Below are 13,210 nucleotides of genomic sequence, written 5' to 3'. Positions count from 1 at the left end.
TTGTCTTCACCAAAGCTCTGGTACCATGTTGAAATTCTGATGTCCTATGTTGTAACAATCACTTATTACAAAACTTCTTTATGTTGCAATATTAGTTAAGCAATTGTAGATAGAACATAAACCATATAACTATATGCACAACAGAAGACGGCCAAGAACACAATGGGACGCAAAGAATTTAGGTCCAATTACCAGGGAAAACCCACAAGGGAAAACCCAGCCAAATTCTTCTTATATTACATATCAATAGTTTAGCAGAGATACAAAGTACAATGAAAATTCAAGAGAATGAGAAAGTTCACCCAAATCTGAACAAGTTGTAGCATGAAAATCACTGGTAACAGCAACCAAAGAAAACACATAATCAACCTTGCTCACCAAGTTCTGCGCTTACTCTCCAAGTCTCTCTCTCTCACAATCTCCATCAAGTCTCTCCAAGTCTCTCTCAAGTTCGAATTCACAATACACAAGTAAGTGAGGTGAGATGATATGAAACACATATATAGGAGGAGCAATGAATTATTCACATAAAGGAGGAGCAATACGCATGCCTTGATGAGGAGTTACATTTTCCATTTAGGGAAGAGTAATTCATGCCATTAAGGAGAGACAATTTGAATTCCATTATGGAGAGGCAACACATGCCTTAGATGAGAGGGTGAGAGGAATCTTTTATGACATGCCTTTAATGAGTGTGTAAGAGAAATCTTGCATGCCATGCCTTGTAAGAGGAATCTTTTATGACATACATAAGATATTTTATGACAAGTCTTTTAATGGGAGTAAGAGAGTGTAAGAGAACATTATTGAGAACCATGATTGAGAGACTTGAATTTCTTTTTAATAATTATGTAATAGTATCATAAAAAAAATAATAATAATAATAATGATAATATTGATGATTAAGTCGAAATTGAACTATTAGGATTGATTGATGATCGGAAGGGATTTTCCATCTACAATACTTGATTACAAATTAATGCAAGGTGATTTACTATTTTTGGAAAGACATACTTGAGACTTGCTATTTTTAGAATTTCTACTTTTAGAAATTCTATTTTTAGAATTTCTATTTTTTAGAAATTCATTCCTGAGCTGTGAAATTTTCAACAATGCCTTGTAGCCAATACATGTTGCTGATATCTGACAACTGTGTCAATCTGCCACTGCACAACTCTAATTCATCTGTTACTCTGAGTTGAACCAACCTGCATCTGTGCTGCTGTTAACACTGCATTGTACTCTTGTACTATTGCCAACACTGCTCTACGCTGCAACTCATCTCATGTTGTTGTTGTTGCTGCAACTATTGCAACTGAGAACCAATCCTAAATCAACTGTGTCTCAATATTGGCTTTGCATGTATCTCCTGAGTCTTTAACTGCAACTAGCCTATGCATTGTCCACTGAGTAATTGTATGTGATGTAATTGCTCTGCGCCCCTCAGCATTTGACTGCAACTAGTACTGCAACTGTCCCTCAAGATTTGACTGCGCCAATTGACACTGATCCAACTGCTACTGAATATTGTGGGCCCCTATTGTTGAGAAATCTAGGGGCAGCTAGATTAGGTGATTTCTCTTACTTTGATAATTGCTTGTGGTTTATTTTTACTTAATTTGATTAGCTTCTTCTTTCACTTGATTATAATTAGTGTTCTTATCATCAAACAACTACCAAAAAATAAAGAACAATGAGATAAGAGGACACAAGATATAGCCTATCAGCCGAGGCCAAAACCATTCCTCTTGAGAGGAAAACCCACAAGAATTTTTCTCTTCTTATAGAACTTCAAATGACGAATTCCAAGACCTAGGACCCTTGTCAAAGTCCCTTCCAAGAGTAAGTCAATCCTTCCTCTAGCAACTTCAACCTCAGCGACTTTTGCAGCTAGCAACTTCTCCAACAACTTCGACCCCCAGCAGCTTCTCCAGCAACTTTGACCCCCAATAGCTTTTTCTACAACTTCGACTGCAGAAACCCTAGATGGCACGTGTGGGATGATAATGATGAGGTTGCTTCCTTTTCTTCTTCGCTTGGATAGCCTTCTCCTTCTTGACTACTCGGCTTGAAAACTTAGTATTTTTCACACCTAATTTCAGTGTCCTAAGGTAGCTGCAATTTCGGTCTTACTGCTAGAATTGATGCCCTAATTCTTTCGCATGTGTGAAGGACATTAGCCCAAAAACTTCGCTTTCTCCTTCTCTTTCTCTGTTAGGTGTTTGGCTTCTTTTTTTGTCCTCTTCTTTTCTTAGATCAAACTTCTTGAGAGTTGATTGGACGATCTTCAAATGAGGTCAAAGTCTTCTTATATATAGGCTTCTTTCTAGGTCGAATTGTTGTTTGTAGGCTAACTTGTCCATTCATAGAGGCCGACTTGTTCTTTTGATGATGATAAGGTCTTGGAGGGTCTATTTGACACTTTTGACTTTACATAAATTTTCTTTACAAGATGTAACATGCCCAAAAGGGTCTTCCATACATGACAATGACTCAATTGACTTCTGGACTCAATGACAAGCCCTAAAAGCATTCAATGGGTGCTTGACCTATAAATAATTTTTTCTTGAGCATGAAACCCATGCCTCAAGAATGACAATAATAAATTTATTTTTCTCTTTACATCAAATACATAAAATCATGATTACATATGTCATTATGAAGACCGAACCTAGTTACATATTTCAACACTCCCTCTTAACTAGGGAGGTATTCATAATCCATACAAAGTACTTGGACATTCTTAGACTAAGGAATTCTCATAAGAAGAGTCGAATTAGTAAGCTATATTATCATCTTATACCAGAGCATCTCATCATACCAACCAAAATTGTCACATAGTAAGGCCACGACTAACAGCTCTATCTCTCCACAAGATCAAAGCACAATATTGGCGAGACCAATGACTGATAGACACCATCATTGTCTCTCAAGGCACATACCCCACCCGAGTGTTCAAAGGTTATGTCCTTTTAGGACAATTCCTGTCTTGGAATAACACATCCTCAAGGAATTTCCTCTTCAACTACTCTTGCCTATTGGATGCCCTACCACATCCTCAAAGAGTATCGGAATCAATCTTAGATGCTTACCCAATCCTCCATTCTTTCTTCATAACATGAAGACAAGAATGATGTGTCTATCTCTCCCTCTCAACTAGCGAGGGTATACTCACTTCTATAAAAGAAATATACTCAAGCTCCCTCTTAACCAAGGATTTATCCAAACTCTCTCTTAACTATGGACTTGTCCAAGCTCCCTCTTAACCAAGGACTTGTCTCTAACAACAGCTCTCTACTCTTTGGTGGATATCATGGTATTATCAGCTTCTTGAAGGGCACCTCTTTCCAATGTCATGAACTTCTTCTTCATCATCATGGAGTCTTCATCTTCTTACAACTTCTGTAGGGCATCGGCCATCCATCACCTTCCTTCAACGGACCATAAGGTTGAATTAATAGTCATGTCATCCTTCTTTTCATCAGAAAGTGACCTTCCAGTCCACATCTAGCTTTTCTTCATATAGCTATCTCTTCCAAGTCATGTTTCTTTCAAGATCTTCCATCTATTTCCATGAGTACTAGTTGTAAGTGACATCTACAACTTTCTTTTGGTAGCCCTGTTTCAACCCAGCCAGATGTTGTTCAAAAATCAAAATGAACATCAAATCAAAGTTACCTTTTTATGATGGTCTTTCATCATGACAAGAGTTTCTCGCAACATCAACATCCTACACGTGTATGAATCCATCTCCAAAACATATATTACCAAGGTTTTTCCTTTTCCAACATACCTATCAAGGTCTTCATACCTTCTTCTTCCATGGAGATGTCATAGCTAATCCTTCTAATTATCGGATGTTGATCACATATCTTATCTTACAAGACTATAGTTGCATTTTTCACGAATTCTTCTTCCTTTCTTCACATATTGTTCCCCGAGAACTTCTATACATGGTTCCTTCATCTTGTCAACCACCTCATATTCCATATGAGGCCATATTATGTTGATTTCATCTTATCAATATGTGAACTAGTTCAACGCATATGCCTGCATACATCATTCTACAGGAATAGATCTTTCTTTCTTTGATCATGCTATTTAGATAGAGCATTCAATCATTCTAACTGCAACCATATGATGACATGACTTTATCTATCTATTTCCAAATATACATACCTCTTCATGTGATCATCTAGACTTCCTTCGGCAACTTCCTTTCCTTGCTTGAAGATTAAATTACTTCAACCAACTTGACATGTTGCACATCCTCGTCATCATACCTTACTAGTGGAGCCCACACAAGGTGGATCGTAGACTATCAGCAAGACACTTGCTTCTTCCAAGTAGAGGTGAACCTTCTAATGAAGATTCCAATGTAGGATTTTGATTATCCTCATCTTGCAAATGCTCCTTAATAATGATGATGTATGATGACCTTTCTACCTTCTATCATGCTAGATGACTTTCTTCCAACCATATATATTGCTGCTATGGTTTTCCTTATATGGTTCTAATGGAGATGCCATGAATTACTTTATTTTTATCATGATGACTACTACAACCATATAGAACTTTACTTTAGCTATCCTTTTTTATGATGAGGTCATCTCTATTTCAGCTCTAATGCATCCTATCAGTCTTGTGATGCTTCCTATCATGATAACTATCTTTTACAAAACCGAAAAGAACTAAGTGAAGGAGATTATCTTAGTCATAGTAGAGATCCTTTACTTCCTCCTTTGATTTCTTTCTTCAGGTTGTTCTACTTCTTCGGTGACATGGGCTTCATTTCTCTTCTTGTTTTTCTTCTTGAGTTTAGGACAATCTCTCTTGAAATGCCCATATTCCTGACATCCATAGCATTAGATCTTTGACATATCAATCTTCTTCTTTTTCTGAGGACCAAACTTCCCAAACTTTCCTTTTCTCCTACCCATAGCAGCAAATACTTGAACTTGTCCGTTTGATCCCACGTCGTTTTTTGTCTTCAACTTGGTTTCTTCAATCTTACATAATGACCAAAGTTCACTAAATGGGGGTGCCTTCCTTCTTTCAATAGATTCTTGATACAAAGTTGCCCCATTCATCAGGTAGTGCATTGAGCACAACAGTGGTCATTTCTTTGTCGAACATTATTTCCCCCAACTCTTGTAGTTGGTCTCTTATTTGTGACATGCTCATAAGATATGAGGCTATCCCTTCTTCCTTTGATACCTTCATCTTGTATAGCTCGGTTCTCAAAGATATAAATTCTCCTGCAGTGCTTACGGAGAACAATTCTACTAGCTTATCATAGATTTCTTTTGAATTCTCCAACTTTGCTACATGAAGGATGAGGGAATCCTTGATTGATTTTATAAGGATTCTTTGGGCCCTTATTTCCCCTCTCATATATTTCAATAGAGCTTGAGCTTCTTGTGATGGTTTGGTGATTGAACCCTTAACATGTCCAATAACTTCATTCACTATGAGGATCAAATCTGTCCTCTTCTTCCATGCAAGGAAATTTGATGACCCAACCAATTTGTTGCTCTCCTTGTAGAATGAAGTCATTTTGATAGAAGATTCAAACATAAATATAAAGGTACTTACTTGTCAAGTGAAGATGCTTCTTTGATTATGATATCTTCAACTTGATGCCTTTCTTGATTTTGATGATAGTTGATGATGATTGCTTCCTTGAAGATGACAATACTTCTTCTTCTAGAGATGTCCTTCTTCAAATATACTTGAGATGTGATTCTCGCTTCAAAGAGAGGGAGACTGCCTTGATTGGTTTGATAATGACAGCAATGCTTCTTCTCGCTTCCTTGAGATGTAGAAATGTAGAATATGGAGACTTCAAGATGCTTCAAATGTATAGTCCTCCTTTCTTTGAGTGGAGGTAGGGTCCTTGAGGTCTTTTTCTTCTTGTGATGATGTGATCCTTTGAGATGAGAAGTCCTCTTTGATGTTCCTTAGTTCCTTCCTTCAAGATTATGTGTGGATGATCTCCTTGTGCTTCTGCCCTTATGTATCCTTCTTCAATTGATAATCTTCAAACTTCCTCTTCTTATCTTGTCACCTTAACTCTGATACCATGTTGAGAAATCTAGGGGCAGCTAGATTATGTGATTTCTCATACTTTGATAACTGCTTGTGATGTATTTTTACTTAATTTGGTTAGCTTCTTATTTCACTTTATTATAATTAGTGTTCTTATCATCAAACAGCTACCAACTACATCCCACGTTTCTTTGGTCGTATTCTTGGCCACTAAGTGTGAGACTATATGATCTCGAACGCCATCAAGAATCAACCGCTTTGTCTTGGCCATCTCTTTATTATAGTTCCCTAGCTACTATAAGTCTATTGGTACAGCTACAACTCTCTCTGCATATGTCTTCAAACCATGCTCATCTAGTAGGAAAGACATTTTGGCTTTCCAGATATAATAATTTGAGGCTCCATCTAGCCAATCTTGATCTCGAAGTCCCATGAGGCTATTTTCAACAAAACTCACAATGGGAAAATAAACAGGAATCTCCTCCCTTTCCTGCTTGGTTGCTTACTCGGCTACTCGCACTCTCTCCTGGAATGCGCAATTCCACTAGTTGCTATTGTCTCTGCTACTGGAAATCACAGATTTCCTCCTGGAACCTGATCTGGAAACCCTTTGAGAAATTCCTCAATGTGTGTTTTTCTCTTCCATCTGATGTTGATCTGCTACTGCAAACACTGCAGCAAACCAACTGCACCCATTTTTGCTTACCGAAATTGTTTCCCGACAACACCGTTGCCTACTGGAATTGCTACTAAGCTTGTTCAAACTTTTCCTACCCCTGCAACTGGAAATCGAACCCTATGCCCAGCAATTCGAACTGCCTGGCTAGCCCTCTCCGTAGACCTAGAAATTGTGCTGCAAAACTCCCTCTAAACCTGCACAAATCTCTTCTTCGATTCTGAGCATTTAATCTATCTTCAACACTGTTCTAATACCATGTGAAATTTTCAAGTCTATTACTGCAACTGGAAATTATTCTTCTAACGGATTAAAAATTAAGTGCAGTTTATTTGCTACGGCAAACAATGAAGAAAAATCACAACTGCAATTTTCACCATAAAAACACTAGGGAAAATAAAATGTTGAAACTAAGAAATATAGATCGCGCACACAATAAAATTAACACTGTTTTTTTGAGAAATTTCCCTGGAAAAAACCCAATGTGGGAAAAATGGTGCAGCGGATAAGGGTTTTATTATTATTATGCAGCAGTGAAAATATGAGTACAATCTGGATGCCCAAAATTGGCAATCCTCAGGAAATAATCAGGCCAAAATTATTAGAGAGAATTTTCTCTCTCTCCACAAGCAATCCCGGCACAACCTACCCCAAAATAACTGGCCCTCAAGAACCCTTATGCAGGCCCTGCGCAGTTCTTATGCAGACCTTCAAAGTTCACACACACAGCCTAAATCTACCTCTGATCAAGTCATTCTGCCTGTTGCTGCTATTGGAAGTGATCCTCTGGCCCTCTGGAAAATTATCCCGACCTCTAACCACTGAATCAACCCCCTGCTTATCTCAATCGAATTGCTACACTAAAGTTGTCTGCGCAGTACCCTGCACAACCTCTAGTGGAATAACTTGGCGTCTTTGCTACTACCTCTCCAGAACTAGAAACTCCTATGGAATCGTTGTCTCCACTCCCTCTCACTCCTGTGTCCCTCCTGGCTTGAACTCTTCTTCCATGCTCTGCTGCTGCTACTGGATAGCTCGATCTGCCACAGAACTCTACCTCTATAGTGTATCTTCTCCATTTCCATTGAGTTGTTATTATAATCTCTTGATGGCTTGCCAATAGCCATGATTAGACCCTCATCAATGGCTAAGATCATCTCCAACTCGATCCATGTGAATTTCTAGAGAAATCTCACATTTCTCAATTAATTGATGTTAATTAATCACTTTTCCCTAAGTTGCACGAAACGCCAAAATGTTTCAAAGTTTCCAAAACGGGTACATTTAAAAACATCACCTCCCAAAAATGGAAACGTCGATTGAAACGTCAGCCGAAACATCGTATATATATAAGTGAATAACACATTATCTTGCAAGAAAAAAGGGAATAAGACCCATAGATGACAATTTAGAAGGAAAAACAAGTCTATCTTAACTCTAATAGATGATTACATGATGGTCGAGTTTCGGCCGAGTTTCGACCACGTTTCAGAGTTTAGGATACGTGTATGGCCCGAAACATCAGGTTCCTTGAAGTTTCGTGCAACATAGACTTTTCCTAAGTTAGACTTAGGAAACATTTAATTATTGATCAATTAACTTAATTGAGACATCTCTAGGTGTTTTCTCCTAAAACTTTTTTTGGGTTCTAGAGATCTAGTATTTTTTAGCCTCTCTGACCAAAGTCGAGACTAGAACACCTGTCCAATGCTCAAAAACTAACACAAATAGGTTTTGCCCTGGTCCAGATCTGATAACATTGCACTAGGTACCAAAAAGGGGGAAAGTGCCAGTTAGATCAATCGGTTGGCAGCACTTACTAGGATGTTGCTGGTAATCATGCTTGTTGTGTGGGTCCCCAGTTCAATTCCTGAAGAATGAACTTATATGTGCAATGAAGCACTAACTCTAAAATGCCCGCTTTATACTCTGTAGCATGCTCACAGTGGGGGAAGTGCCCAGAAGTTGCCAAAGATTTATTTCCAAACGAAAAGAATATGTACTTTTATGGAGACAATTTTCAGTAAGCTAATAGCCTTTTGGTTGTAATAGGTTTCCTATAATTCTTAGGCTATATGTTTGCTTCATGTATGAGTAGTACAGAGCAGTCCATGGGCAGTGCTTTTTTTGAGACTTCCTGTAGAGGTTTTAGGTTTGACACTAAAATCAATAACTGAAAGTGAAAATGTATTTATTCAGATGCTACAGATGTCATATCTACTTGTAAGCTAGATTGATGCTTGGAAAAGTCTGTAAAGAATGAAAATACCTGCAGTGGTAGATTTGCCAACTCCACCTTTTCCAGAGGCAACAGCTATTATGTCTTTGACCCCGTCAATGGCAGGCCTATGTAACGGTGGCCTTCCTTTCTCGGAATTGCTGCTTATTCCTCTGTCCCTGCTCCAATGGCTAAGTCTCTATAACCCATCGCATAAATACATTAATTTCGAAGCCATTTTAAGACAGATTTATTTTAAGAAAATGCATAGTAGAACAAATATAAGGAGACAAAAAGAACAGGCAGGAGTAAGAATAACCCACTACCTTGTGAGTGACAGTGCTCCATGGTAACTTCATTTTCGGTATTTTAGATGTGTGCTTAATACAGTGCTCGATATACTCATATAAGGATCGCAGTGACTGAAAAGTAGAGAGTCAGCCTCGTATAAGGCTGGTGTTGTCACCAATTATGTACATGTAGCGAGCCGAAGGTCTCCTGTGGCCAACACATGAATTTTTTGTTACTGGGTTTGTTGCTTCCATTCTACTGGTCCTGGTCCTCCAAGCATATCTTACGCATATTAATGGGTGATCTCGTTCATATATTTTTCAATGAGGTACCTTTTTGCTCCTAGTTTATACCTCATGCTATGACTCATTTTTCTTCTGAAACGTAAAAATTGGGTGAAGCTATTATACACGTCAACTTTTTTCTTTTTCTTTTTTTTATCGATTTAATAATTTAGTACTTATTACTATAATACCAAGAGTATATCCAACTCATTAAATTTAGTTGATAATACTATAACACCAAGAGTATATCCAGCCCACAAATCAAATTTATCAGGAATTTATAATTTAGCTAGAGTCATAAGACTCCACTATGGTGGGGGAACCTACTTCTTAAACTTTATCACAATTGGCCAAAGATATCCCCGATGGGATGTGAAATTGAGTGGAGGGGATAACATCCTATCGTGCCAACCACTCGGTCATCCCATGAGGAGATTAGCAAATCAATACTAAAAGGAATTCGTAATTTGACAGAGGTTAAAAAATATCTAGAGATACTCCTATAAATGATTATTTGGAGGTTTTATGATATGGAGATGCCTATCTCTCAAGCCCAATCACAATAAACTAATATTAATTAATGAAACATGTACAAACTCTACCTCGTTCTAGTTTTGAATTTGTAACATTCAAATATTATGTCAATAATGTTGGTCATATCAAAAGGTATAACTTTCCCTCTATATGCAAAATGATTTAAATGTTCTCCCTTCACTGGCTTTGATTTCTAACTTGGATTTATAGAGCACTCCAACACTTGCTTTCCTTTAGCAAAAATGTGTAAATTTAAAATAAGGTAAGGTATACATGTAATTTTAATTACTATAAATTATTTTGAGAAGATTATTTTAAAGATGTATACTACATGAGTATTAACAAAGTTTTATATAAATGTAATTTTTTAAATTTTTTTACTGTGGTTCACTATATCGGAAAACACACTCGTGTCTAGGTGAACTAGTTATCTTTCATGTAGAAATTACTCCCAAGGAGCGAGCATGTTAAGCTCAGTGAGACTAGAACCCCATTGGGGAGGATAAGAGCAACTCCTCCCTAGCACTCAAGCTACACCCACTTGACATTTTATATAAACATAAATTTATTTTAATTTTGAAAATAATGTATTTCAATTTTGAATTAGATCTATTTCATATTTGAAAATAATCGATTTCTTGAAAACAAAAATATTTTTTGTTAGGTAAAAGTTTAAAAAACGTTTGTATTTAAAAAGATTAACTTCTTGACTATGTTTGATAAATTCAAAATTGAAATGAATTTGTATTGATTTATATATATGTATGTATTTAATATTATTAAAAATTTATATGTATGTAATTTAATTTTATTAAATTTATATATATATAAAGTTATAAAAAATGTCCATCGACTTGATCACCCAATCATTATTTGTATGTAAACAAATTATGTAAAACAAGTGTAACATGTAACATTGTTGCTCAGTACCTGTCTTTTATGCAAAAAGTAATTGATAGCGGTAAGAAGGATCGCTTGTGTGGAGATTCATTATTGTAGTTAAGGCAAAGTCCAAAGTCCAATGACACATGAAGAAGCTAAGTGAAACATTGATAGAGAAGGTTACAGCTCGGAGAATAGCTTGCAGTGTACTTGTTTTATAAAAATTTATTCCAAAAAAAAAAAAAAACTTTTAAATTAATCATTTAACATTTTAAAAGATAAATTTTTTAAAGAAAAGCTCGAATTGGGTTGTGGAGGACTTGGAAAGGGGGAGCGAAACCTGAACGAGGATCGAAGTTGAAGCTAGGGTTTTGAATTAGGGTTCCATGGCGGCACGCGCAGGGGGGAGCGCCGCTCCCTCCTATAGTCAGGTAGTCACAGAAGGAGGCAAGGAAGCAGAAGGGAAGCATTTCAAAAAACCGTTGGAAAAGATTTCAGAAGAAAAGGTCAAGGAGACAGTTGGAAGAAACGAACCCAGGGTCAGGAAGGGAATCAACAGGAAACGAGTAAAGAAATGGGGAAGGGAGATGGCAGCGGAAAAACGACTTCCACAAGAACCAAGGGAGTCTGCAAACCCAAATCGAGCATCATTCCCTGGGTCATATTGAGTGATCTAGCGATTCAAGCGCACAGGGATCATATGAAAGAACATGCGATTATCTGCAAGTTCATGGGGTTATGGCCAACGAAAAGGCATTACACATCTGGATTAGAAGCCATTGGAAGCCAAAGGGAGAAATACATTTACATCTGGGTTCTAAGGGCTTCTTCACGGTAGTGTTCGCAAACCTAGAGGATAAAGACAGAGTGTTTGAAGGGGGGCGTATTTCTTTGCTGCAGTAGGACTCTACATGCGACCATGGATGATGAACTTTGTCCCAGAACGTGAAACATTTACTTCTGTACCAGTCTGGATCAAACTATACTCACTACCTCTGGATTACTGGCTATTAGAATCTTTGAAAACCATAGGCAACAAGCTGGGGAATTTTCTGAAGATATCAGAGGCAACTCTCAAAGGTAAATATACCTCCTTTGCCCGAATATGTGTGGAAATGGATCTATCTGGAGCCCTTCTGGAAGCAATAATTTTAGAGGTATATGATGAAGAGTGGATGCAAACGGTGGGCTATGAGCACATACCTTTTAGGTGCCGCAAATGTCATGAGCATGGCCAGCTATTTAGAGATTGCCCAACAAACAGTATGGAAGGCAATGGGAAAACCTCTTTGGATAGAGATCACGAGGGTTTTACCAAGGTGGGGGCCAAAGGGAAATGGGGTAAACAACCATAGAAGAAAAGTAGTGAAGACAGAAATACAAGACACAATAGTTTCAAAATCCTATAGGAAGTAGAGGAGAATGTGGAGATAGTCCAAGACAGGGAGAACGCATCCAAGGAGCAGGAAACGAAAGCTGAAATGGAGGATATCACAATAAACAACCAGCTGAAGGAGGATCTTCCAAGTGGCATGGAAATCAGTAAAGACTATGAGATGACTCCAAGTGAAGCAGGAACAGAGGACCATGAACTTTAGGAGATTCTAGACAGGGAAAATCTAGATCTAGAACTATTTCTGGAACAAGACAGGAACAAAGGAGTGGACTCCTTGCCAAAAGATGACTATGATCGAGTTCAACAGCTCTTTTTATGGAGGGCACAATCGAAGGGAACTGGTGTCAAGAGAAACCACGAAAGCCAGGGGTAGAGTGGGGTTAAAATGATGGAGAACTCACAGGCACAATCTCCAAAGAACTCAAGAAGGAAAAGAGGAAGAAAAAGAAAGAATGAACTGCTAAACAAACGTGGAAAACTACTGATTAACTCAGGTAAGATGAAAGATCTTACCAGCTACTCCTTTACTAACCTTTCTTAATGAAGCTCACAACTTGGAACATTAGAGGCTTAGGTAGTAGAAGGAAATAAAGGAATCTGAGTAACAGAATAAAAGAAGAAAAACCAGATATGATCTTTGTTCATGAGACCAAATGTTCAATGGAGGAAATAAGAGAAATTCATAATAAATGGTTAATCAAGTATGAGTATTTAGAGGTTAAGGCAAACAACTCGGCAGGTGGGATTCTCACGTTGTGGGATCCACAGAAATTCGGAATCCTGGACTCTGAAGCATCCAGGAACTATCTATCTTTGGTGTGCAGTCCTGTAGGTGATAAAGAGATATACATGATAACAAATGTTTATGGACCTCAAAAGCA

At 37.7% G+C, this 13,210-nt stretch overlaps 1 protein-coding gene across 1 annotated transcript in view; it reads right to left on the bottom strand.

Moving 5' to 3' along the window:
- The window catches only part of INDH (INDH1(iron-sulfur protein required for NADH dehydrogenase)), a 222,342-nt gene extending 212,777 nt beyond the window's left edge, over positions 1–9,565 (bottom strand). Inside the window, exons 1-2 of the mRNA XM_089378728.1 lie at positions 9,269–9,565; positions 8,994–9,141 (exon numbers count right to left, since the gene is read on the bottom strand). Coding sequence (XP_089234854.1) covers positions 8,994–9,141; positions 9,269–9,301 — 181 coding nt within the window. The 5' untranslated portion in view covers positions 9,302–9,565. The remainder of the gene's footprint in view (positions 1–8,993; positions 9,142–9,268) is intronic.
- Positions 9,566–13,210: the final 3,645 nt, after the last annotated feature.

This window comes from Pinus tabuliformis, chromosome J (genome assembly GCF_031772625.1).
Source record: "Pinus tabuliformis cultivar Carrire ecotype Pingquan chromosome J, CPIR1, whole genome shotgun sequence".
In the NCBI taxonomy this organism is placed as follows: domain Eukaryota; kingdom Viridiplantae; phylum Streptophyta; class Pinopsida; order Pinales; family Pinaceae; genus Pinus; species Pinus tabuliformis.
The sequence above is the reverse complement of the archived record's forward strand: the minus strand, read 5'-3'. Positions and strand labels throughout refer to the sequence as shown.